This window comes from Rhinatrema bivittatum, chromosome 4 (assembly GCF_901001135.1).
Source record: "Rhinatrema bivittatum chromosome 4, aRhiBiv1.1, whole genome shotgun sequence".
NCBI classification, from domain to species: Eukaryota; Metazoa; Chordata; class Amphibia; order Gymnophiona; family Rhinatrematidae; genus Rhinatrema; species Rhinatrema bivittatum.
This window is the reverse complement of record NC_042618.1, coordinates 193,305,973-193,328,516: the sequence shown is the minus strand read 5'-3', so window position 1 is coordinate 193,328,516 and position 22,544 is coordinate 193,305,973. Positions and strand designations below refer to the sequence as shown.

General features: G+C 43.2%; 1 protein-coding gene across 1 annotated transcript in view; it reads left to right on the top strand.

The window, feature by feature from the left end:
- Nucleotides 1-8,731, top strand: part of DUSP7 (dual specificity phosphatase 7) — a 32,042-nt gene extending 23,311 nt beyond the window's left edge. The window contains exon 3 of the mRNA XM_029599468.1: nt 6,745-8,731. Within this exon, the coding sequence (XP_029455328.1) occupies nt 6,745-7,052 (308 nt within the window). The 3' untranslated portion in view covers nt 7,053-8,731. The remainder of the gene's footprint in view (nt 1-6,744) is intronic.
- Nucleotides 8,732-22,544: the final 13,813 nt, after the last annotated feature.

Genomic DNA, 22,544 nt, shown 5'->3' with positions numbered 1-22,544 from the left:
TGTTTTGCTTTGTTTTGCACTATAAATAAATTGCACATAAAGGAAACAGCCAGAGTCCTTATTTCTCCTATTTCCCAAGCCGCTATAGCCCAAGTTACCACAATCAACATATAATGCCTGGGACCCATTTTCTTATGAGCCCATACATTTGTTAAACCACTTGCTCTCCCTTTCTGACTCTGGCCTTGCCACATTCTCAGTAAGAATACATCTCAGCTCCATAGTGGTTTACCAAATTCATGTTGACAGTAAACAGCTCAAGTCATCCATCGGTATCGAGATTTATGAAAAGATTATGGCAGGTTAAACCTCTGGTACCATGGGGCCTGGATGTTGTCTTGTCTGAGTTGATGAAGCCATCCTTTGAACCATTAAATTTGGCTCCTCTTAATTTCTTGATGTGGAAGGTAGTGTTTCTTATAGCAGTAATATCAGCTAGAATAGTCAGTGAACGTCAACCACTGGGTCACTATCCACTATCAATTTTACCACAATAGAGTGGTATTCCACACCCACTCAAACTTTCTACCAAAGTCAAATCTCAGCTTTCCGTATTAATCAGTCCATCATATTGCCTACCTTCTTTCTGAGGCCAAGTGGACATGAAGGGGAGAAAGCTCTTCATACTCTGGGTTGCAAACAGGCCTTTGCATACTACGAGAGAAAAATGCAGCCATATCACCAAGCTTTGCAGCTTTGTATCTTACTATCCTAACAGACTTGGCTTAGCATCCACTGAACATACTTTGTCTAACTGGATAGTGGTCTGCATCCAGCACTGCTACACAGCTTCAAGCTTACAAATGAATGATTCTGTCAAAGTTCATCAGTTAGTGCTATGGCCTCTTCCATTGCTTATCTGCAAGTGGTATCTCTTGACAGCTGCAACTTGCTCATCAGTATATATCTTTACATCTCATTACTGTCTAGACATCCTCTCAGTGAGTGACAGTAAATTTGGACAATCAGTTTTGCATAGCTTTTTCACCCAGTAGACTACTCTCCACGGTGGGGTCTGGATTGCTTACTCAGTAAATGCACCGCTGCAACCCTCAGCTTGGGACTCCCCACATGTCATGGCTAATTGAGCCCTTCTTATTAATGAAAAAGAACATGTGCTTAATGGAGTTTTCCATAGATAGCAGGATGAATTTGCCATGCTTAATACTCAGCCGCATCTCTGAAGAGTTGACTACCTAGCTAGATTTAGCTTTACAATTGACTGAAGAGCTCACGAGACAATGCTCATTTGGGAACTCCGCATATGCTCAATAGAGCTAAAAGCTCTACTAGCTAGAAGAGACGAGTCTGTTAGGTGCTGCCGGATGACATCACCCACATGTCATGGCTAATTCATCCTGCTATTTATGTAAAACACCATTTTACAATAAGAAAACTTGCTTTTTCTCATTCTGGTTATTCCTTCCCTATGCACCCAAGAAACCTTATGGCTTGAGATTACCAGAGATGATCACCCCCAGATCCTGTTCTTTTGTGCATGGAAGAATGTCACCCTCTTTCCCCCTTGAATGTCCCTTGGCTTTTTGCACTCAACTGATGATCTCTGCATTTTTTTTTTTTTTTTTTTTAGCAGTTAAAATTAGTTGCCCATCTCAAGACGATTCTACAAGCTTCACTACATACCACCTGTTTCCACACCTTCCAGGATTTATTTATTTTTATTCTGCTTTTTGGCAATCCTGTTGCAGGGATCAGTCCATGTACCTGCAGCACACCACTAGTAATGCCCCTTTTCTTGCATTGGACTCCATTTTTGCCACTATCTTTTGTCACTTCTCAGTCAACAAGTTTCTGATCTCATCAGCTACTTTAGGGCCCCATACAGAGGATGCTCAGTTTCTTTATAAGTTGCCTGTGTGGAACTGTGTCAGAGGCCTTGCTGAATCCAAGTACACTACATCTAGCACTCTCCCTTGATCAATTTCTTTGGGTGCCCGGAGAGTTAGATTAGATTTGCCCGACAAGACCTCCCTTTGGTGAAACCTTACTGTCTCGTATCTTGTAATCCATTGGATTCCCTAAACTGTACTGTCCTGATTTAGCAGCAGTTCCATTAATTTACACACCACAAAGGTCCGATTTAACTGGCTTGAGTTCCCAGATGACTCCTTACTTCCATTGTAGTGCAGAGGTTCCACCTCTTCCGGTCTCCACTCTTTTGGAAACACTCCTAAATCTAAAGAAATGTTGAAAAGATCAGCTAGCAGAGCTGCCAGAACTTCCCTAGGTTCCCTTAATATAACCCTTGGATGCCTCCCATCCAGCCACTTTGCTTTATCTAATTTTAGTTTTGCTAGGTCCTCGCAAAGATTCTTCTAAAAATTGATTCAGGTCCACCTCCCTTCCATTTCTGTGGCAGTTCTCTGTGGTCCTGTTTCAAGCCCTTCCTTCGGGAACACTGAACAGAAATATTTGTTAAGCAATTCTGCTTTCTCCTCCTCATCCTCTGCATACATATGCCCCCTGCCCCTTCACCTTTTGAGTCTTACAATCCTAATTTTGCAATTAATCCTGCCACTAATATACTAAAAGTCTTGTTGCGCACTTACCAAATTGGCTATTTTTTCTTCCAGTTGTTCCTTCACTCTACTGTCTTCTTTGCCAGCTTCTTTCAGCCTTTCCAGATTTTATCTGTCTTCTTCCATTTCTTGTAGACTATGAATTCTAACTTTTTTTTTCCTCTTATTTTTTCAGCCACCTCTATAAAACCACTGTGGTTTTTTTTTTCCTCTTGTCTTTATTTACTTCAAAAAGGTTTGCTGTCCTTACAATATCTCCTTTTTAGTTTTACCTACTGTCCTTCCTGTAGCTTATCCAGTCATCAATGACGACTTGAGGAACTTCCCTCATTTTAACAAAGTTTAGTTTTCATGACACCCAAAATGCTTTAAAGCTTGAGTAAATCACCACTGCCTGTGCTGTTACTGAACTATGATCCCCTCCCCCACTGTGACTTCAGAAACATTTTCTTCCCATTTGTAAGCACCAGGTCCAGTATCGCTCCCTCATGTGTCGGTTCCGTGACCAGTTGCCCCTTGTGGCATACCATAGTAAACTGAATGTAAAGGAAGCCTCTATTTTTTATAGGGAGCAATGATTGCTCGTCTGGTGATACTGAGGTTTTAGCGCAACAACAATTTACAAAATGAGCCATGTATTGCATGTATGCATGCTTGCTCCCTCCTCTTGACTTATGCAAGCTATCCCACACCAGTACTGTATTGTAATGTGTGTGTTCCTTTCTGTTCTTCTTTGCCACATTTTCCTCTACTCTTTTTTTTTCAGGCAACACATGTTGTTACTGTACTCTACCACACTTCCATTGCTGTTGACATGGGGAATGCTGATGAAACCTAGTTAAGAGAGCTGGTAGAGTGAAAGCCACTGTACGCACTGGTACAGCTTGTCACTTTGGTTTAAGGATTGACACAATTTAACAATGACCTTCTTTTAATATTTAACAACTGTTTTCTAAGTTTCTTGCATTTCTTTATGAACCCTGACTCTGTTCTCCAATCTACATATGAGTATTACCTAACTTATGAGCTGGCAGCTCTCATTTTGGCTTTAAGGGAAACTGTTTTGCAAACTCCAGTTAGCTTAATGCCGAAGTAAGTGAATACTTTCCTGGCTGGAGCAAATGTTTAGATCCAGATGGACCTATACATAGCTGATCTTTGAAGAGGGTTGTCACTGCATGGGATGTGATGCAGCTGTGAATTTTAGAATATAAAGGTGGTGAAAAGACACTCTTATCTGGTGCAGTGTAATAGTCCAGTTGATGCCACTACCTCCTACAGAGCACGAGCGTGTGCAGTAATAAGCAGGGGGCTGTGGTAGTTCATCTAGTGATCTAGTTGGTTGGCGCTTTATTATGTGTTTTATAGCTTTTGCTTTTGCACTCCTTTCTTGCATGAAAGGAAACATAGAGAGGATGAATATAAAAGAAGAAAGGCATCTTTTTATGAGGTGCTTAGAATGCTGTGTTGATTTTTGATTATACCCCAGTGATCCGCATGTGTGTGTGTGTATGTGTCAGGGCTATTTAAGCAATAGCACATGACAGGATGTGCATTAGACTGAATTACTATAAACCTGTAGTATACTTTCACCTCGTGCTTCTTATAAGCAAATAAGTGTTGCAGATTCCATTAATATGTAGCCTGGAGTGTAATGGGATGCAGATGGAAAGTTCTGGGTGGGAGGGGGAGTCTTCCTTAATGGCGTCTACAGGCATGCAAATGGCATTAACTTGTGTTTGCCTGATTTGTAGGCATGGGTTACATAATAACATGCAGCTAGTGAAAGATTATCCCCCCCCCCCCCCCCCACACACACACACCAGCAAGTTTTATAGCTTTGCCACATTCATGGTAAAAACATTTCCTGAAAATGTTTTGCAAATTGTAAAATTTCTTTTATGTAATGCAGTTTCTAATCACAGTTGAGTTTTTCAGAACAACAGACTTAAATGTATGTGTACGGCTTTAACAAAATGCAATTTGGGATTGTTATGAAGGATAATTGTAATACCTACTGGTGGTGGTTCCGCCAGTCATGACTAATGCAGACAGTGAGGCTTCCATAATGTCTGAAATTAGAATCTTAATGTCACTTGATGATGACCCAGATTCCCTTTTTTTTTTTTTTTTTTTTTTATTGTGTGGCACTGGGAGAAATCCTTAGTAATTAAATCTCAGCTCACATGACCAGTACTACATCCATAAATATGTTTCCACTTAATAGCGGCGTGTTGTCTTGACATGCCCTCCCCCCGTTAAGAAATTGTAGTGACTGCCTCTTTATTAAAAAATAAAATAAAATTGTGTAGCCAAGTGCTTCCTAATTTTTCAGTTAGCTGACACAGTTTGCTTTTAAAGAAAAGGCAGTTGCAGGATGACTGACGAGCATGTAGGCTGCTGTCAACTGTAGCTGGCTTGAGTGTTGGGCTGCTGCCTTTGTTTTCTTCTCGTGCTGATAGGACTATGCCAACTGGAAATGGGGACAATTTAGATTTTAGGTTTGATTGTTTGCCTTTCCAAATTGGAGCTCAAGGTAAGTTACAATTGGGTAATTCCCTAGCCCTATATAAGTTTGTTTGTTTTTTTTTGTACTTGAGGGTGAAGTGACTTACCCCAGGTCACAAGGAGTGACAGTGGGGGGAAAAAACTCGATTTAAATCTTAGCTTGCCTGCTGTTATGAACACTCATCTAATACTTTTTTCTAGTGCTTGTCAATGCAGTAACAATTTGTTAAAAACATCCACCAACACATGGAACGTTTTGAACATTAGCTGCTCCTTGGGTAACCAGAGGATGATACATAATCTGTAACCTATTGTATAGGACAGCTGTAGGTGTGTGCGGTTTTAGTATGTTCCTTACAGTAACCAGTGGTGGTGGTGGTCTTTTGTTACTGTAACATTATCGGGTAGATTTTAAAAGTGTTGCTCACACAAAAAACGGCCCCATGTGTGTATTGCGCGCGAGCAACGTGAACTTTAAGAAGCCCCGAAGTAGTTGCGTACTTACCTGTGTGCGCGTCAAGAACAAAGGAGTGGAAAAGGGGCCAGGAGTTATGCGCATAACTCCAAATTTTAGAAAAGCTGACCGTGGCGCAGGTCGGTGAGTTATCCGCGTAATTTTACTGCTAGTCCTGATGAGGAGCAAGTTTGGAATCTCGAGTTTTAGGGATTTTCAAGGCTGCTGAGCTACCATATATACTGAGAGAGACACTATGACACTATATGTATCTACAACTGTATATGTATCAGCTTAGGGTGGGTTTGAATCATAAGAACTTTATCCAAACCTTTTTTTTTAAACTCAGTTACACTAAATGCCATAACCACATCCTCTGCCAATGACTTCCAGTGCTTAATAATGCATTGAGGGAGAGAGAATTTTTCTCCAATTTGTTTTAAATGAGCTACTTGCTAACTTTCATGGAGTGCCCCCTAGTCCTTCTGTTGTCTGCGGGAGTAAATAACTGACTTTACATTTACCTGTTCAAGTCCTTCTATCCCTCCCCCATATATATATATATTGTCTATCCTACAGTTCTCTCTCACTCTTCCTCTCCCCACCCCCATTCCCGGTAAGCACATTAAAACACTTCTTTTCCCCTTTGTGTGCGCGTATGTGCATAAAAGCTCCTAAAGCCCTGGTGGCAATACAGATGGGACAGTTACTCGAACCACTTAAGATCACGCCCTCACATATGTGGGATAGAGGTATTTTAAATTTTACATGCGTATGTGTGTACATTATATATAAAATTGCAGTGTCTCTCTGCTCGGGTGCCGATATGTGTGTTTTTATGGGTGCCCATGCATTCTTTTTAAAATTAGCCAGTATGAGAGGAAAATATGAAATAGGGTTAGTAGTAAGGCTGTAGTAGTGCACTGGTGCTCCTTGTTTTAAGTAAAAAAAACAAAAAAACTTGCAAATTTAACTTGATTCTTGACCCAAATGTGTGAAAATAAAAGAAGGAAAAGCAGACTTGTTTGATGCCTCATGAAGACTGGTGTTGAGAATCACTCCATTATCGATACTGCAGAATCTTACCATATTTAGCATGAGATGTGTGTGTACCCCTCCCCCCCCCCCCCCCCCCCCCCCACCTCTTGAGGTCTAAATAAGACAGTGGTTCTCAATACCATATGTGTGTGGAGTGAGCAAAAGTTAAAGTGAATCACTTTTATATATTTACTCTTCTTGCAGATGAGGCTCGTTCCAAGAAATGTGGCATCCTTGTTCACTGCTTGGCTGGGATCAGCAGGTCTGTGACCGTCACAGTTGCATACCTGATGCAGAAACTGAACTTGTCTCTGAATGATGCCTATGACTTTGTGAAGAGAAAAAAGTCCAATATCTCTCCCAACTTTAACTTCATGGGCCAGCTGCTGGACTTTGAGAGGACTCTAGGACTCAACAGCCCTTGTGATAACCGGTCACCGGCTGAGCAGTTGTACTTCACAACCCCCACCAACCACCACTTATTCCAGCTTGATACCTTGGAGTCCACATGAAGAAGACTTCCCTTCCACAGTCAGGAGTGGTTTCCCTCAAGCATTTCAAAGGAAAACAATCTTGCCAGGCAGCCTTGAAAGAACTGGTTTCTCCGAGTAGAGGTGTCTAATTTGCTGCTTTAATGGCTGATGCCATTTGCTAGCATCTTGATGCTAGTTTAATATGGATCAAAGAAAAAAAACAGGGGTTATTTAATATGTGGGTTTGTAAAGGTGTGCGTTGTTAGTGGCAATAAATGCTTTCCTGTGTAGAGACGGTAGACATACGCGTACACACAAGCATATACACACTCGCACATAAGCTATCAATCTGTTAGCTTGTTGTGGAAAGGAGACTAATGCATCTGGCAACGTTGAGTAAGGTCATGGCCTAAGACTGTTTAAAACCAAGTTTACTACTTAGGGTAAAGTTACTCTACTGAGTATAGAGTTCATACTCTTGACTTTTTTTAAACAAAAAAGTTGCAGACTGTTTGTACAGACAAAAAGGTTGCAAAACCAATATTTGTAATCAAATGTCTCTATTGACCAAATGCATTTTGCACACTTGTGAAGCCTTGATATGTCCAGGCATAATCTTGGTACTCCAGCGACCAGGAGATAGATGCTGCTGTTATTAATAGCATCCAGTAGAAGGTTTTGTTCATGTTTCCCTCCTTCCTTACCAAAGCCTATTCTTATCCCCTTCCTGTTCACAGTCTCAAATCTCACTACCCATACCTACCACTCCTCCACCCTTAATCAACTGAAAGTTTTTTAGGTGCATGTTTTTTTTTTTTACAATTTTGTTTCTGAATTGCTCCATTTTGCCAAATGGAGAGCAGTGGGTGGTCTGCTGTTGCTGGTAGGGGGTGCTTAAACCTAGTCTTCAGTGCCTGTTGCGTGAGGATTAAGATCAGCCAGCTATGGCGAAACAGTTCCAGCTTCTGAACTGAGGAACGATAATTGCCATATTGGTGTTTATATCGGACACTTGATTTTTTATAACTTTTACACTTAAGGACTCTGGCAAAGCAGGAGAGAGAGTGGAAAGGCCTGGTCACAGAATGACTCAGTGTAGGGTTGAATATGACACCTACTAGTGACCTGAAGCCTAGTCAGGACCTTCTATATGCTTCAGTAAGATTTGGGTGCATTGTAAGTTTCTTGCCATACTTTAAGGGAAGAAGAAATGATAAAATAATTCTTACCTGATAATTTCTTCTCCTTGAGTCCTGCTTGACCAGTCCAATATTCTCAGGATTTCCTCAGCTGCTGGAGGCAGGAGCCACACCCCTTTCATAATGTCACGCTGTCATAAAAGGGAGAGTGGTTTTTGGCCCTTGTCAATTGCCTCCTGCCAAAGCAACCAGTCAAGGATCCCCTTTCTGTATCCCTCCATACCTATAATTTATTTTTTGGTTCCTTCCTTCTCTGCCCCCTTTCTCTGACACACCCACCCAAAAGGGAGGATGAAGCAAGGGAAGAGAATAAAAGAGAGTGCGAGCTTGGCTTGTGTGGCTCTACTTGTGGCCCCTGTATTTCTGGGTAGATCTTGGACTGGTCTACCAGGACTCAAGGATCTGTTCTTGGACTGGTGCTTTTCAATATATTTATAAATGATCTGGAAAGGTATACAACAAGTGAGGTGATCAAAGTTGCAGATGACACAAAGTTTATTCAAAGTAGTTAAATCACATGCGGATTGTGATAAATTGCAGGAGACCCTTGTGAGACTGGAAGGTTGGGTGCCCAAATGGCAGATGAAATATAATGTGGACAAGTGCAAGGTGATGTATATAGGGAAAAATAACTCATGCTATAGTTAATACAATGTTAGGTACCATATTAGGTGTTACCACCCAGGAAAAATCGTTGCCTTAGTCTGTTGCGGCAGACAAAAAAGCAAACAGAATGTTACGAATTATTAAGATGGGAATGGTGAATAAAACGGAGAATGTCATAATGCCTCTGTATCGCTCCCTGGTCAGACCTTGAGTACTGTGTGTAATTCTGGTCACAGCATCTCAAAAAAGATATAGTTGCACTGGAGAAGATACAGAGAAGGGTGACCAAAATAAGTGGCATGAAACAGCTCCCCTATGAGGAAAGTCTAAAGCGGTTAGGGCTGCTCAGCTTGGAGAAGAGACAGCTGAAGAGGGATATGATAGAGGTCTATAAAGTCATGAGAGGATTAGATCAGGTAAATGTGAATTGGTTATTTACTCTTTCAGATAATAGACGGACTAGGGGGCACTCCATGAATTTAGCAAGTAGCACATTTAAAACAAATTGGAGAAAATTCTTTTTCACTCAACGCACAATTAAGCTCTGGAATTTATTGCTGGAGGATATGGTTAGGGCAGTTAGTGTAACTGGTTTAAAAAAGATTTGGATAAGTTCCTGAAGGCAAAGTCCATAAACTGCTATTAATCAAGTTGACTTAGGGAATAGCCACTGCTATCATTGGCATTAGTAGCATGGGATCTATTTTTTTATGTTTGGGTACTTGTAACTTCAATTGGCCACTGTTGGAAACAGTATGCTAGGCTTGATGGACCCTCGGTCTGACCCTGTATGACAAATTTTTATGTTCTTATGACTCAATGAAAGAAAATTATCAGGTAAGAATAATTTTACTTTCTATTTCATCTGCTAGACTAGTCCATTACTCTGAGGAGATACAAAAACTACCCCCTAGGCTGGGTGGGAGGAGACAGGGCTGTTTCTTTGCTTATACACCCAGCCTATAGTGCTTGGAAAATAAGTGCAGGGATGACCAGGTGGCTGTCCTGGAAATTTCACCTGGGGAAATAGAAGATGCCTCATCCCAGGATAATGCCTGAGCTCAAGTGGAATAAGCATGGAGCTCTGCTCCTGCTTGCCTCCCATTGAGAATATAAGCTGAAGAGTTGGCCTATTTAATCAATGTTGCTATCGTTACTGTGGAAGCTACTGCTTTCTGTGGTCTGCTGAAGAGCTCAAACAAGCATTCAGATTTCCGGAAGGTGACTGCTACTTTCAAGTATCTCAATAACACATGGCGAACATCAAGTAGGTGAAAGTTATCACCCTTCTTCCTACATGCTTACATTCCTTACTCCTGAACACAGGCAAAAATACTGCCTGATTCAGGTGGAAGTAAGACACTATCTTCAGAAGAAATGAGGGTGCCAGTTTAAAGGTGACTTGAGTGAACTGAAATTACTGAGTAGAGTTCCCTATGTGAGAGGGCCTGCAACTCCAAAATGCAGCAAATTGCTACCATGGAGGTAGTCTTTAATGTCAGATTCTTCAGCGTTGCTTGTTTTGAGGGTTCAAAGGGTACCCTCATTAATGCGCTAAGGACCAGATTAAGATCCCCCTGGGGAAAGGCAGGACTGAAGGGTGGATGGATCTGCATTACCCCTTTTAAGAAACATACCACATGTTTGGCTACCTTGGTGCCTTTAATGCGACCTTTGTTGAATGATATGACTGACACCTGTACCCTCAATGAGTTGAGGGCTAAGCCCTTGTCCAGGACCGTTTGTAAGAAATCCAGGATTCACAGAATATCCAGCTTCCATGGAGAATTCCTATTCTCCTGGCAGAAATCCTCATAGCCTCCAGATTCTAATGTAGGCCAGCACAGTGGAATTCTTAAGCCCCTTGAACTTGTGAGTATCCTCCACTTCATAGCCATGCCCTTTAAGGACCTGGCTGTAAGACAGAATAGAGATGGGTCTTCCATTGGTATTGGGCCTTGCTGGAGCAGGCTCTGACATATGGGTAGCTACAGAGGGGCCCCACCTATAGTCTTACCAGGTCTGCATATGATTGCCTCCTTGGCCAATCTGGGACTACCACTATCACCATGTGAGATGATCCTCTATTGTCTTTATTACCTTCCTTATCAATGGCCAAGTTAGGAACACATACAGAAGTTCATCCTTGGGCCATGGATGGATAGGGCATCAATCCCCCTGCCTTCTATCCTTTTTCATCAGTTGAAGAGCCCGCCCCCCCATTGCTCCCCTGTAATCTGAAAAGCCACTTGACCAGGTTCCCTCTCCTGGCTCCTGCTTGTTCCTGCAGAGAAAATCTGCTTGCATGTTTTCCCTTCCTATTATGTGATCTGCTGAAAATGGACATATTTCTCTCTGCCTAACCAAGTATTTATTGTCTCCTCTACAAGCCTGAGGCTGTGTGTGCCCCTCCCCCCACCCCCCTCTCTTGATCACATATGCCACTGCTGTGGTGCTGTCTGAGAAGACTTTGCTTTCCTTGCTAACCTTAGCAGGAAGGCCTGATGTACCAACCTGATAGCCCTCAACTTCAATCTGTTTATTGGCCATGGAGTTTCCTCTTTTGATCAACTCCCTTGGGCTAGATGGCCCATGTAATGAGCTCCCCTCCTGAATAGACTGGCATCTGTGGTTAGTATGATCCAGTTGGGTGGCCCCAGTTCCCTGCCTCCTTAGATTGCAGGGTCCAACCACCATTCCAAACTTTCCTTTGCTGCTTGGGAATCTCTCAGGCATGCTCAGAATTCTGAGAGGTTGGGAATCAGCAGGCCAGTAGGGACTGCTACAATGGATGCATGTGCCCTGGTCCAGGGAACTAAATCTATTATTGCTGTCATTAACCCCAGTAGTTTGAAGTGGTCCCATACCCTCAGTGCCTATAGGGTGCAAAACACCCTTACATGTTCTATTAATTTGATGATTCTCTTGAGTGGAGGTACACCTGATCTCTTATTGTCGACGAGCACGCCCAAGAACTCTAATGACAGGAAGCGTTCCAAGTTGCTCTTTGCATAATTCGCAACCCAGCCCAGCCTTTCTAAGAGCCAAATTACCATAGCTGATAACTGCCAGCTCTTCTGGGCAGTTTTCACTTTGCTGAGCCACTTGTCCAGACAGGTATGAACCATTAACCCTTGCATGATTAGGGCTGCTGCTATGACTGCTGTCACCTTGGTGAAGGTCCTTGGCATTGTGGCAAGTCCAAAGGGAAGAGCCTGAAACTGAAAATGCTGACCTAAAACACAAAAACAAGGGAGACCTTGAAACAAAGATCTCATGTTACTGTGGAGATAGGTGTCCACCAGATCCAGGGATACCAGAAATTCTCCTTTTTTTAACTGCCATCCTGAAATGGGATATCCACAAACACCTGTTGACCCCTTTTAGGTCTAGGATGGGCCAAAAGGAGCCATCCTTTAGTACTACAAAATAAATTGAATATGTCCCCTGCCCCTTTTCCTGAGACGGCACTGGCATTATCGCTTCCAAATCCTGTAACCTTTGCAGAGTTGCTTTTACTGCCTCTCTTCATTTGTGATGCGCAGAGGGAAATCGTAAACATGTTTTGCACTGGAGGTATGTAGTCGAGTGTGTGCCCCCTTGAAATTACATCCAGGACCCATTGGTCCCTTGTGATCCAGGCCCACTGCATAATCCTTGAAAGGCACTCACATACTGGAATTACTGATGGAGGGGCCCACCAGATATTACAGGGGACAGGTCTGTCCTTGGCCCCATGAATGGACTGGGATTTACATCTTGATGTGTGTGAGACTGCCAAATCCCAGACTCTACCCTTGCATTGGTACTTGAAATGCTGCTTTCTAGGCTCTCCTATCCTTTGGGATCTTTTGGGGTTTGGTTTCCCCCAACTCCTTTTCCTGTTTCTCTAAGTCCTCTCATAATAGTCCCCACCCCCAAAGGGAAGCTTACATAGGTACGAGTTGGAAGCCAAGTAAGTCATCCAATTATGGGGCCCAAGAAGCCTCTTTGTTGCCACCCTGGAGGCAAGCAAGCTAGAGGCTAGCCCAGGCAGGTTGTACATTGTAACTGCTAAGAAAGTTACTGCTTATTCCAAGTGTGCAATTTCCTGGCTCTCTGGCAACTGTTGAATCTAGCATATGGCTGCCTGTATTACATACTCCTCCACAGATTGAGGCCTGGTCGGTCATGGTCATTGTGGAGAAAGCTTGTTCTGTTTCTATCTTTCCATCCTGAGAATCTTAGTGCTGTATCTTCCTTTACTGGAAAGGTAGTTCTGTGGGCCATTACTGATACCACTGCATCACCTCCTTCCATCTTCTTCTGACTTTTAATGGAGACAGATCCTCTTTGGCAGCTGCTACTCCCTAAATAGTGGAGGTTTTCCTAGGGGGATTGTCTGTCTCTTGGGAGCAGGAATCCACTCCTGCAAAGGGCAAATTGCCTGAGAGGCAGCTATGCTGGGGAAAGCAACTCCAAGGGGTTGTTGACCAGGAGCTCCATCAGCTCTACCTGGCTGGGGCCACACCCTGGCTCTGGAGGTTTCAATGAATTCACCTATCCTTGTCCACAGCTGCAGGAGACAGAGACTACTGGCAAGGGCCTGCAACCATATGAGAGGGAAGTCATGAAGGGGGTGTGCCCTCTGTGTCCAGCAGCTGATGAGCTGGAATATCCCGAGAGTAATGGACTGGTCTAGCAGGTGAAATGGAAGCTCATATTTTTTAATGAGAGTTTGGAAGAAGGATGAGAGACAATAGATCATTTGTATTATGAAGAAAGTTGAACCTATTCAGGGGAAATGGATCCAGAACTTATACTGGCTACAATGTAGCCCTTTCTTCTCCCACCTCTTCCTTCCCCAAGCGACTTTTGTGTAATTTAAAATAAAGCCACGGATTTTTCTATGTATCCAGTTTTGTATTTTGTAATTTTTTTCAAAACTTTCCATGTGGAGGAATGTTTGTGTGGCAACATGTCACAAAATTTTTTTTTTTTTAATTTTTTCCAGAATGTTGGAATTATATCTTTTGTAATAATGTTTTGAGTGTGGGTCATTGGACAGCAAGAGAGAGCAAGTGAGTGATCAAGTAAAACAATAGAAAATGGCATAATTGCAATTTACCTCACTGAGGAATTTATTTTCAGGGATTTAGACATGGCATCGGTATTGCATTATGGCAAAAACTGTGTGTGGTCTTCAAAGATATGCATTCTTTGATCAATGCAAACTTGAGCTTGGTAGAATGAAACAGTTTTGATTTATGAAGAAAAAAATGACCCTTATACATACATATATATATACTGAACCAATAATGGAACCTTGTTTATATTGCAAATAAATATTTTTTTGTTTAAGGCTTGTGTTTTTTATGTTTGTGTGTGCATATTTTGCCAGTCACAGGACAGCAGTAGTACTTATTTTCTTGAAGGGGCTTTGAAAGGAGATGTCACTCAAAGGGATCTGTTCTTCAGCCAGGGTTGGTGGGACTGTGAGCTGGGACCCACAAGCACTGCTCCCCGTCCCCTTTCCCCCACTTTCCTTAAAAATTGATGGCAAAGATGTTTTTGTCAGTACTGTTGAAATGATTAAACTGCAGGGGCTACCTCAAGACTCATGCCCTCTGGCCTCTACTGAGCTTGCACCAGCATGCAAATTGTGAAGGTGGTTGTAACAATATGTGGATCCTGACCCATAGAGAGCAACTTTGACATAGATGTTTCATTCCATCCATCATCACCCCCCTTGGCTTTTAGGTATAGTCCATGCAGATGCTGCATTGACTGTCCAGAGAGTTCAAGTTCATTTGCCTTCACAGTCTGAGGAGAACATGCCTTAGGAAAGCTGTACATTAGTACATCTCTCTGTTTTTTAGAAGAAATGTCAAAGGGGATCCTGGGATGTGGCCAGATCATTAAATTTTCTTTGTTTGAGAGCACCACGTACCTCAGTTGCTAGCTGCTGGTACTTGCTTACCAGTTACCATAAGGGGGAGACATACAGAGCCTAGACCTGGCCCTCCAGCAATCTGGGCTGATTAAATCTGAGAATAATATGATTTTCAAATGTATAAACTGCCTTTTCAAAAAGCTCAAGGTAGGAGTACAAAACATAAAATATCATTATGCATCATAATACTTAAAACAGTCATAAACAGGATAAAGGAAAACTAGGATCAATACAATAAAAAGTGGATAAAACTGAAATAATATAAAAACATACAATAAGACACTGAGCCTAAAAACTAAAATCCACATTGTCATTGCTTATAACCCTACACAAAAGAAAGAAGATGCAGGAAAAGTCCAATAATTATTTTCATGAATCTTTATTTATTTTATGCAAATAATTATTGGCCTGTACTTTTCCTGCATCTCCCTTCTTTTGTGTGGATTTGCTTTTGGAGTGCTGATTTATCTCCTGTTTGGCTTTTGGATTTCTTATAACTCTATTGTATATCATTACCTAATAATCTAGAAACAGTTTAAACTGCTTAAAATCTCTAGAAGTCCATTTAAAACCATGACTTTAAAAGCTACTTGGTTCTCAAAAGCCAATATGAATGAGAAGACTCTACCCCTTGTCCATGCCAGATACATAGCAGATGAGGTGGTGTGGGGAGAGATGCACGAAAAAAAAGATCTCCCCAGGATGCAGTTTTAATATGTACGTGCTACAAACAGTTCATATGGCGCTACATTTAATTTAATTTAATTTAAAAGCTTTTCTATACCGTCGTTTAGTAATGTACCATCACAACGGTTTACATCACTTTTATTGACTACAATGTGCTGTTAGATGAGCCCTAAACACCTCTGAAAGAGCCCTCCTGAAGAAGCATGTACGCTTTAATCTTTGGGGCACATTATATCATAGTACTTCATCCAAATAATGTACCACAAAGATGCATTTTCACATCACCAGCTTCATCAACCAGGTTAATATGTAACTTTAAGAGGCTGACTTTCCCCATGCACTGCCTGTTCTCTTGCTTCATAGAGGGGCTTTCAGTTTCTAACACTGTCAATATTTCAAAGATGCAAACTCCTTGAGGAGAAAAAAAATGTACATTATGCTTGAGGATCTTTGCAGTTCTTGTTTGATAACCTCCCCTCTTGGAGAATGTTAACAACAGGGATTAAAATCTGTGTACTTGGAAAGATAGTGTGTTAGAAGAACCGGTGGGAGTGTAAACCCCCCCCCCCCCCCCCCCCCAAGTCCAGAAATATAGTACAAATAATAGCAGCACTCTGGCTATGGAAAGGTGCAGTGAAGCTGCGCCCCCAAGGAATTTACACTCCCAGGATTTCTGATGCCAGCCGAGTAGTCGGTTGAGATACAGGTCCAGGTAACTGGAATGAAAACAAAGCTTGTTGAAAGCACTTCTTATGAAAAGCCAGTTTACTGGTTCATTCTTTTCTGATCTGTTGTCACAGACACTTCTGCTTGGTACACTGGCCAATGTTTTAAATTGATGCTCAGCTGGTTAGCCCAGCAACTGGAATTCACTTTTGTAAATTTATTCTCCTTGGCTGGATTATTAGTATCCCCAACTGGTCACCTGGTATTCCCTATAGTCTTTCATCTAAGGACTAGCCAGGTCCAACCCTGCTTAACCAGGTACTCATAAGAAGCAGGACATGAATTCTAATTCATCCCTCCACACTAGTTAATGTCCCTGTGGTATAACCCTAGGGGTCTTGGCCATTAATCCTAGGCTGTCATCTAGCTGATAGAAGTGGCTTGTTCCTGTATTATTTGGGAAGGACCTTTCTTTCCTTTTCTTTATCATTAAAGACTTCCCTTTGTTTATCATTAAAGACCTTTGTTGGTTGATGTTGATGGACATGTAAAGTTCATCAGATGCTAACAGGTCATTTGCTTAAGATGGTTTGCCTAGCAAGAGCAGCGGCGTCAGTAGAGGTGCCAGTCCCGGATTAGAGATGTGAATCGTGTGATCAATCGTCTTAACGATCGATTTTGGCTGGGGGGGGGAGGGAATCTGATCGTCGCGGTTTCGTTTTTTTTAAAATCGTTTAAATCGTAAATCAGGGGAGGGCGGGAAAACCGGCACACTAAAACAACCCTAAAACCCACCCCGACCCTTTAAAATAAATCCCCCACCCTCCCGAACCCCCCCAAAATGTTTTAAATTACCTGGGGTCCAGTGGGGGGGGGGGTCCCGGTGTGATCTTCCACTCTCAGGCCATGGCTGCGTTAATAGAAATGGCGCCGGCGCTACCTTTGAAGAACCGGTCATACGGCCATACGGCCGGCGCCATTTTGCAATACGGCCCGAGTGCAGGGAGGTCGCTCCCGGACCTCCGCTGGACTTTTAGCAAGTCTTGTGGGGGTCAGGAGGCCCCCCCAAGCTGGTCAAAAGTCCCTGGGGGTCCAGCGGGGGTCCGGGAGCGATCTCCTGCGCTCGTGACGTCGGGGGACAGGAACCAAAATGGCGCCGGCGCTACCTTTGCCCTGTCATATGACAGGGCAAAGGTAGCGCCGGCGCCATTTCTATTAACGCAGCCATGGCCCGAGAGTGGAAGATCACACCGGGACCCCCCCACTGGACCCCAGGTAATTTAAGACATTTTGGGGGGGGGTTCGGGAGGGTGGGGGATTTATTTTAAAGGGTCGGGGTGGGTTTTAGGGTTGTTTTAGTGTGCCGGTTTTCCCGCCCTCCCCCTTCCCCTCCCCCCTCCCCCGATTTACGATTTTTGACGATAAATCGGGGGAATTCCTATTGTATCGCACCTCTAACGATTTTTGACGATTTAAAATATATCGGACGATATTTTAAATCGTCAAAAATCGATTCACATCCCTATCCCAGATTGCGATAGGAGGCTACTGCGATCCTGCAGAACAACTTCAAATAAAGGTATGGGGTGGGAGAGGGTTGTAGAAGGGAAAGGGTTGGGGTGGGCATTGAGGGGGGGGGGAGGGGGATCTGGAGCCCGTGAGATTTAATTTTTTAAGAATAAGGGGAAGTAGGAGCAGGGGCTGAGGGAGGATGGACTCCCGGGCCCAATAATTTTTTTTTTAACATTAAGTGCGCCATTTTGGAGGGTGGCAAGTTTAGCCCCATAGGACCTTTGCAACTCAGATGGGAGGGAGGTGGGGGACAGGCTGTGATGCAAGTTGTTTTTTTTTTTGGTTTTTTTTTAATGGAACCTTACTTGACCAGATATATTCAAAAAAGAATATATCTGGTTAAGTGAAAAGTTATATGGCTAACCATGGCTGAATAACTTTATACATAAATAGCAATATTTGAAAGAATATCTAGTTATGTTTAAAGTTATTTGGCTATGGTTAGTCAGATAACTTTAATCGGGGATATTCAGTGAGACCTTTATTCCACTGTTGACCTTCTTAGTGTTTGGGTAATTGCCAGGTTCTTGTGGCCTGCTTTTGGCCTCTGTTGGCAACAGGATGCTGGGCTTGATGGACCCTTGGTCTGACCTAGCATAGCAATTTCTTATGTTCTTATTTTCACTGAATATCCAGGTCAAGTTATCCAGCTACTTTGTCTACTAAACATCCTACTAAATATGTACCCCCTAATTTCTATTTATCTATAGGAGCAGTTGGTGGTCCATTATGAGCGTGATCTGCCATTTCAGCATGTAGTACTGCAAGGCCCACTTGACTGCCAAGGCCTCCTTCTCAAATGTGGAGTAATGCCTCTTCCATGGTATCAGCTTTCGGCTAATGTATGCCACAGGATGTTTTTGGCCATCCTGCTCTTGGACTGAGACTACTCCCAAGCCTACTTCTGAAGCATTGGTTTGCACCGGGAAGGGTTCAGTGAACTTATCAGGACCAGTTCAGAGCATAATGCCTTTGTCACACCTTGGAAGGCTTCCTCTGCTTCAGCTAACCACTGGACTTTCTTCAACAAACGCCTTGTGAGAAGCTCTGCCTTCTCTGAGTTATTGTGGATAAACCTTTTGTAATACCCCCTGAGGCCTAGGAATGCTCTTACTTTCACTTTTGTGTGCGGGACTGGCACCCAGGTTGATCGCCTTGATCTTCCAGGTCTGCAGATGGACCTTGTCCTTTCCCAGGGTGTAGCCAAGATACTGAACTTCTTGCCCTTCCAGCAAGCACTTCTTAGGGTTGGCCGTCAGACCTGCTTTCCTCAGACTGATTAGCATGGCCTTATTTCCTTGAGTACATCTCTCTAGTGGCCCCATAGATCCATGTCCACCCTTTCAAAAGAGATCGTGGTGATAAAGATCGTGGTGATAGGCAAGGGTAAGAGAGGTGCCACACATATGCCGGGAGGCTTTGTAAGTTGTCAGGTAGAGCAGGACTGGCAATACAACTGGACCTGTTTAAGTAGGCCTGGCCAATAGAACTATGCAATATTTTTTCTCAGGTCTTTTCCTCCCCCAGGTGACCCCCTAGAAGGTGGTTATGCACTAGATGCATGACCTTCTGGCAATATGGTTTGGGAACTAGGAGTTGTTCTATTAATTCCCCTTCCATGTTTCCTTTTGAGACTCGCTAAAGTAGGTCCCTTTCATTTCAAAAAAAGGAAGAATAGGCTCTATTACCTGCGCTCCAGGGACTAGCTTTCCATCCACCCTCTATATATGCTCCCGGGTCCACTTAAATGACTCATTCTCACTCTGGTCTCTTTGGAAGCTTCCCAGATCACCCCCATTTTCCCAGTCCAAGGGGCTAGGTATGACTTTCTGGGTGAGTTGCTGCCCTTACCAGACTCTTCGTCGGTTGCCTCTAAATTAGCCGCATAACTGTATTTTTCCTGTCAACGTTACCTCCAGGATTTAGGAGTTTTATAGTCTTTATGATACAGGTCTGGATCTTCTAAGGGCAAGAGCTCTGGAAATGTCAGTTTTTCATTATTGGCCTGAGGCGAACCCAACGTCAACTGGTTCCACAGGATTTTGAAATTCAGACAATCCTGTCCTATTGCTAAGGGTGGGGAAACCGAAGAAGAGCTTCCACTTCTATTTGCTCCTGGCTGACCTGGGTCTTCAGCTGTACTTGGCTTGTAGGATACTGTCATTGATTCCCATGAATATATGCCAGGGTAATGGTTTTCCATGATCTGGATTCGCTTCCCTTAAGTCTCTTTGAATTAGTGTTTTAACACTGCCTAGGTTGCAGATCCCTCTAACTGCACCAGAATCACAAATATAGAGACTTCCTGGCTGGGTAAAGCCACAAAATTATAATAATGTGGGACCATGAAATTAAAATCCATTGGATCATCTTCTCTGCGGGGACAGTCTTTGGCAAAATGGCCCCTTCCTCCACACCTGAAACATGGAGGTCTGGCTGAGCTTTGTGATTGAGGTGAAAAGTCCTGCTGGATCTGCACAATTGGTTGTCGGGGCTTCTGGCTCTTAGGACTCCGTTGTCCTTTACCCGAGTCAAGTGGCTTCTCTGGGAACCTTGGTGACTCAGGCATGGTCTGAGCCTGATAATAGGCCTTCGCTACTTCCAGTGCCTTTTCAAGTGTAAGGCTTGAATATCAATAGATCCTCTGCCGCATAGGCCATTCTAGGCTGTCTAGAAATTGTTCCAGCAGAACTGCTTTGGCTACCTCCACCCCAGTCTTCCCTTCCGGATGCAGCTATTTCCAAGCAACATCTTTGAGCCTATGGAATAGGTTCCTTGGGTTTTCTCCAGCTTGCAGAACTCTCGCTGAAATCACTGTTGGTAGGCTTCTGGATGAGTCTCACTTTCTCTATAATGGCAGTTTTGAATTCCTGGTATGTGGCCCTCCCTTCCAGATTGGCTGTTTGGAAAGCATCTTGACTACTCCTGGTGAGTAGATTCCCCATTTAGGTAGTCTACCTATCTTTTGGCTAGCCTGTCAGTTGAGCTATATGTTCAAAACTTTTCAGGAAACAGTTGGGGGTCTTCTCCTGGAGATATCTTAAATAATACTAGTTACAAGGGAGGTGGCCTGGTTATCTGAGTTACCTGAGTAAGCACTGTGTTTTGCTCTATAACTTTTTTTCACAGCACTTGCTGCTAGTCTATTTGAATTTGTAGGGTATTTTGCAGTTGCTCCTGCCCTGTAGCATGGAGCTATATCTCTTGCTTCATCTTCCCTACTTCCTGAGTTGCCTCCAAACCATGTATCTCTCTAGGGAAAGGAGAGGGGAAGAAAAAAATAAAGCCTGTTGGCCTGGCCGTCCCTTACTTACTGCTTGAACCCTGACTGCACAAGTGGGGCTAGCCCCCTTGGCCTCCTGTAACCTAGGCTGAGTGAGTAGAACTGTGAAATCCCAGAAAAAAGAAAAAAAAAAGATTCTGTAGGGTTGTTTTGGTTTTTTTTTAACTGCTGCGGCTGTGGGCTTCTGCCTGTGCTTCCCACAAGAAGATCCTTCTGCTCCCACCGTATGTGGTAACTTAGGCAATTGTGGCTTGAGAAACAGCCTGTGGCATAAATGAAGCAGACTCTGGCTGTTTCCTTATATGCAATTTTATTTACAGTGAAAAGCAAAACAGAAAATAATGGAGCTCACCTTGCAGTTCTGGTAGCACTCAAATATTAAACATAACAAGTCTTCGTATATACTGAGTTCTTGCCTGCTCCCCATGGCCCCTCTAACTCTTCTGGGCTGTGATTCCCTATAAAATAGTGAGGGGAGCTTCCCTTCACCCAGAATACCTTGCAGGACTGATCCTTAAGGAGGACCAGGCCAGATAGCTGTGGTTGGTCCCTTAAGGTGATTTGAGGGAGTTTCCTGTTCACTTGCTCACAGGACTGCTATCCTAGGAAAAGCACCACTGCATGGTGTTTCTATTTTTATACTGCCCTCCTTTTAGGGGCTATGCATCAAGAATGGATTGGTCAATTAGTTTTTCTCTGCTGTCATTTAGTATGTTGTCTTTCTCAGAGTCCCAGCCTGACTTAAGGAGCAGGAATTTATACTGATCTGCTTTATTGATTGAAAGCTGGATTACTGGAATCCTGAGGATTCTGGGCATAATGCTTAAGTCCAAAATCTCCCTCACTCTCTTGTGCCCCCTCTTATTCTCCCCTTCCCTGTACTGCTTCTTATTCTCTCTCCCATCCCCTCATGTCCTCACATTCTCTTTCCCACACAGCAGGGGTGTTGCTAGGGACTTCAAAGATCCTTGTTCTCCCCCAGCCTAGGGTTGCCAACATTTCTACAGATTAGGACTGGACACTTGAGGACCAGGGGGAGTGGCAAGACATCTGATCCTTCCCTTATTTGCATACATTTGTATAAATATGCCACCACTGCCCCTGAATCTGCTTCTCTCTCTTGTTCCACTGTGCCTTCTATTCTATTATTCCCATGCAGTGGCAATGGACAATCTGCCAATGGATCAACAGAACCAGCAGGGCTATAATGAGTGATGCACTGATGAATCTATGTGAAGTACCATAAGAATGACAAAGCACAATCCCAAAGAATACAGAAATATCAAGGACTATGGCCAATACTTAATGTGCCAAACAGATTGTCAAAAGTGCCAGCATTACACTAGTGAAAGATGCTTACTTATGCGATTGACCATTCATAATAGGCTTCATCATGGGAGCAGTATCGCTTTATGACTCAGCCTTATTTATAATCATAGGTCAGTTTACTAGCAACAGTAACATGGGATCGACTTAGTTTTTGGGTACTTGCCAGGTTCTTATGGCCTGGATTGGCCACTGTTGGAAACAGGATGCTGGGCTTGATGGACCCTTGGTCTGACCCAGCATGGCATGTTCTTATGTTC